The following is a 4,095-nucleotide window of genomic DNA, read 5'->3' as shown; positions in this document are numbered from 1 at the left end:
GATTGCTTGTAATGTTTGTCATGGTACATAGAAAACATTGGACCAGAGTAGGTAAAATGCAGTCCATATCCCATCCATAGCCATCTACAATAGTAACTGCCCACAAGCTCTCCAGAAAACTACTACAATGGCCAAGTACAGTATAGGCTGGAAAGACCTTATCTAAAGGTCAGAAACATTGACTCAGAAAAAAGGTATGAAGTCTTTCCATAAAATCTTTTCACAATATTACTCCTATTTATTTTAGATTTTAATGAGCCATTACTTATCTCTTCAGAAGCCTTTTTTAAGTCTTCCTTTATACTCAGTGAAATTTCCCAGAATGCAGTACTGTCACTGTTCTGCCAAGTTCCAATCACCAAGATCATGATCATGAATCCCAATCTGAATTCTATACCCATGGTGACTCTGGTGCTCCCAACTTTTGAGTGCCTCAACAAATGCTGAACTTTGGCTGGGCACGGTGGCTCACGCCTGTAATCCCAGCACTTTGGGAGGCCATGGCGGGTGGAACATTTGAGGGCATGAGTTTGAGATCAGCCTGGCCAACATGGGGAAACCCTGTCACTACTACAAATACAAAAATTAGCCAGGTGTGGAGGTACATGCCTGTAATCCCAGCTACTCAGGAGGCTGAGGCAGAAGAATTGCTTGAACCCAGGCGGCGGAGGTTGCAGTGAATTGAGATTGCACCACTGCACTCCAGCCTGGGCAACAGAGCGAGACTCCATCTCAAAAAAGAGAAAAAAGCTTAACTTTATGTCTTGAGAGAGTATGTACCATTTTTCTTTGTAGTGGTCACCTTGCTAATGCATTAGTTCTGAGATATTTATCTCCCTCACATGTGTGCAAGGAAGTCCCTGTTATCGAATACAGATACTTTAACAAGCAGACAAAGCAGAAACCCAAAGTCCATACTAGGAACACCCTAAATTTTCCAAAAGCAAAAGTTCTCCCGAAATGGAGACATACAAAGGACTTTTATTATTCTGTTACTAGTTTCTATAACATTTCTTCTTTCAACAGAGTATATGTTTCCCATTTAACCCAGAGCAACATTAACTTCCTTAGCAAGTCCAGTTCTAACTTCCAACAAGTCCAACCACTATTTTTGAAGAGCATATCAATAACTATATTAAGATGAAGGTAACCACATTCATATTTTCTCAAGATTAGTTATTTGAAGCTCAGCAGTTTTTGTGGTCAGAAAGAAATTTTGCTCTATTAAACCAATATTGCTAATATAAAAAACCACCACACTGAAGAAAGGAGGGAAAGGACAGGATAAGCACAGAACAGAGAATGACTGGTTGCTTTTTGTCTCAATCTAGATAATCCATTCAATAAGAAGTAAATTAATTATCCTTAACCAATGGTAGGCTGAGAACAACCCTCAAAATAGGTATTTTTTATGTTAAATGGGGAGAAATATCTATACTTTATTTTCTACTGGATAAGAATGTGTTTAAGTCTAAAAAAACACCAGACGAGCTAAACTTTGCCTAGTGGGTCTACAACCATTTTTTAGGAGAGGCAGGAATACCAGGGCATAATAAGATCAGATTGGTGTAATTTTGTATGTTTTTGAAATCCTTCATTAATTGTAGAAACTTGATATGATTAGAAACAAACTGTATTTCAACAAACAGGTTTTAGTATTTGCACATTGAAAAAGTGTTTTGTATTTCAACTATAAATATTTCACGTATCTGTATAGACCATCTAGAAATGTAGAGGTCTTACAGCATTAGAACGAAGGAAGTTTACAGGTGCTCTATCTATTTTTCTGAGCCTCTTTTAATAAAGATTGCAAGATGGCATAAAACAAAAGTTTGTTTCCTGAAGTTTTTAATACAATTATTATTTTCCTATTCAAAAACTTGTGTTTTACCTCAAGATCATAGTATTAGGAAAGTACATTGAGTTGATATGGACATGGGAGAACGAAAATAAAACCAGGGCAATTAATATCCTTGTAAGGCCGGGCGTGGTAGCTCACGCCTATATAATCCCAGCACTTTGGGAGGCCAAGGCAGGCAGATCACTTGAAGTCGGGAGTTTGAGACCACCCTGGCCAACATGGTGAAACCCCATCTCAATTAAAAATATAAAAATTAGCCGGGCGTGGTGGCAGATGCCTGTAATCCCAGCTACTTGGGAGGCTGAGGCAGGAGAATCGCTTGAACCCGGGAGGTGGAGGTTGCAGTGAGCTGAGATCAGGCCATGCACTCCACCCTGGGTGACAGAGTGAGACTCCGTCTCAAAAGAAAATCCTTGTGAGATGAATTCTTTCTTATTTCATATAGAAGAGGACTATGTAAGATATGGGAAATAATATAATGTATGTTATTTGTGTAAATACTTTCAGTAACAAAAACTATCAAATATCAAAAATTTGAGCCTAGACACAAACAATTAAATATAAGCCATAGTATGTAACCTGACTTATTGAAGGCAGGAATAAAAAGAAGAGAGCCAGAATTGATTCAGTTATTTTTGTCTTCCATAGTGTTGGCACAGCCCTGCATTTCTCTACCTTGAGCAATAAAGCAGTCCCAGAATTTTGAAATATAGAAATTAGGAAGGAAAAACGAACTTTAAAATATTAATTCAGTAGAACTGAAAGTAATGCATTTCATGCAATAGTAAAGTGCTTAAACATGGCAAAGAAAAGTGTGGGACAAGATGAGAAGAAAAATGGTTGGTAAAGATGAGTCACATCCAGAAGACCAACATAAGCTATTTTTCCATCTTTTTCTGTACCATTTAAAAGACTACTAAAGAGTTCAAAACAAACTGTCCTTGGCATTTAAAGTCAAGACATGGTTCTTCACTCAGTGGTGTTAAATTAACCACTCATTGGCCAAAGAGTAAATACAAAAAGGAGATGAAGTTCTGACTGGTGTCGTGGGTGAGATTTTGCAGTGTATGTTTTTACATTTGTAGTGAACGTTTTAAACTTCCAGTTTTCTTGCTGCCTCAACATCTCCACAAACAGGCTGTGAGCACCTGGCCCAGTGTGATATGGGTGGCCCCTGCCACAAGTTTCCCTTGCTACCTTGCCCATGACCTAGTAACATTTAAATGCACCAGTGAAATTCTCTTTTTCTTGTGTGCTTCTCCCTGACCCGAAGGCTCCTGCCCATGTCTTAGGCCTCTCCGCTCCCCACCTGCTTGGCTGAGCCCCCTCCCATGTGACCCCCTCTCAGCATGCAGTGACTGTCTCTCTAGGACCTGTGAGTATATTACAACTTTTTTTCCTGGGTCTCTCCTGTGATATCTCTTGTGGCTAAACCTCACTGACCATAACCTAAAAAAACACATACAAAAAACATGAAAGAAAAAGTTGTTTCTTGGGCTGGCCTGGACGAACGGGAAGCCAGGAGCTCGACCCCGGCTCTCGGAGGCGCAGTGAGGCCTGGTCTCCGGCTGCCAGACCATGCTGAGCGGAGCACGCGGCAGGCTCGCCTCAGCGCTGCGGGGAACGCGCGCGCCGCCGTCCGCGGTCGCCCATAGGTGCCTGCACGCGTCGGGGTCACGGCCTTTGGCCGACAGGAGCAAGAAGACTGAGGAGCCGCCCCGCGCCTTCGATCCGGCGCTGCTGGAGTTCCTGGTGTGCCCGTTCTCCAAGAAGCCGCTCAGATATGAAGCATCAACAAATGAATTGATTAATGAAGAGTTGGGAATAACTTATCCAATCATTGATGGGATTCCTAATATGATACCACAGGCAGCTAGGATGACGCATCAAAGAAGCAAGAAGAAGTGGAGCAGCGCTAGTTCATAATTTTAAAAAATAAAAAAATCCTCAACAGCCAACTTTTCTTAGTACCATATACCTTTTAAAACACAGTGGCAGGTAATAAGCGGAAGAGAAGAATGTTTCTGTCTCTTCCTACGTTGCCCGTTCTTATTCCACTGGTTTCTTTAGCAGGACTGTTCCACTCAGCCTCTGTGGAAGAAAACTTCCCACAGGGCTGCACTAGCACAGCCAGCCTTTGCTTTTACAGCCTGCTCTTGCCTATTACCACACTGGTGTATGTATTCTTCCACCTCTGGACCTGGATGGTTATTAAACTCTTCATGCATAACTGA

At 41.4% G+C, this 4,095-nt stretch overlaps 1 protein-coding gene and 1 pseudogene across 1 annotated transcript; both read left to right on the top strand.

Annotated features, from left to right (window-relative positions):
• The first annotated feature begins 3,439 nt into the window (after window positions 1-3,439).
• On the top strand, window positions 3,440-3,780 carry LOC129032116 (protein preY, mitochondrial-like; annotated as a pseudogene).
• A 77-nt stretch (window positions 3,781-3,857) lies between these two features.
• LOC129032117 (phosphatidylinositol N-acetylglucosaminyltransferase subunit Y-like) lies at window positions 3,858-4,095 on the top strand. Its single transcript, XM_054479159.2, has one exon. It carries the CDS (start codon window positions 3,880-3,882, stop codon window positions 4,093-4,095), a length of 216 nt encoding a protein of 71 aa, XP_054335134.1. The 5' UTR covers window positions 3,858-3,879.

This window comes from Pongo pygmaeus, chromosome 11 (assembly GCF_028885625.2).
Source record: "Pongo pygmaeus isolate AG05252 chromosome 11, NHGRI_mPonPyg2-v2.0_pri, whole genome shotgun sequence".
NCBI lineage: Eukaryota > Metazoa > Chordata > Mammalia > Primates > Hominidae > Pongo > Pongo pygmaeus.
This window is presented reverse-complemented; position numbering and strand designations above follow the sequence as displayed.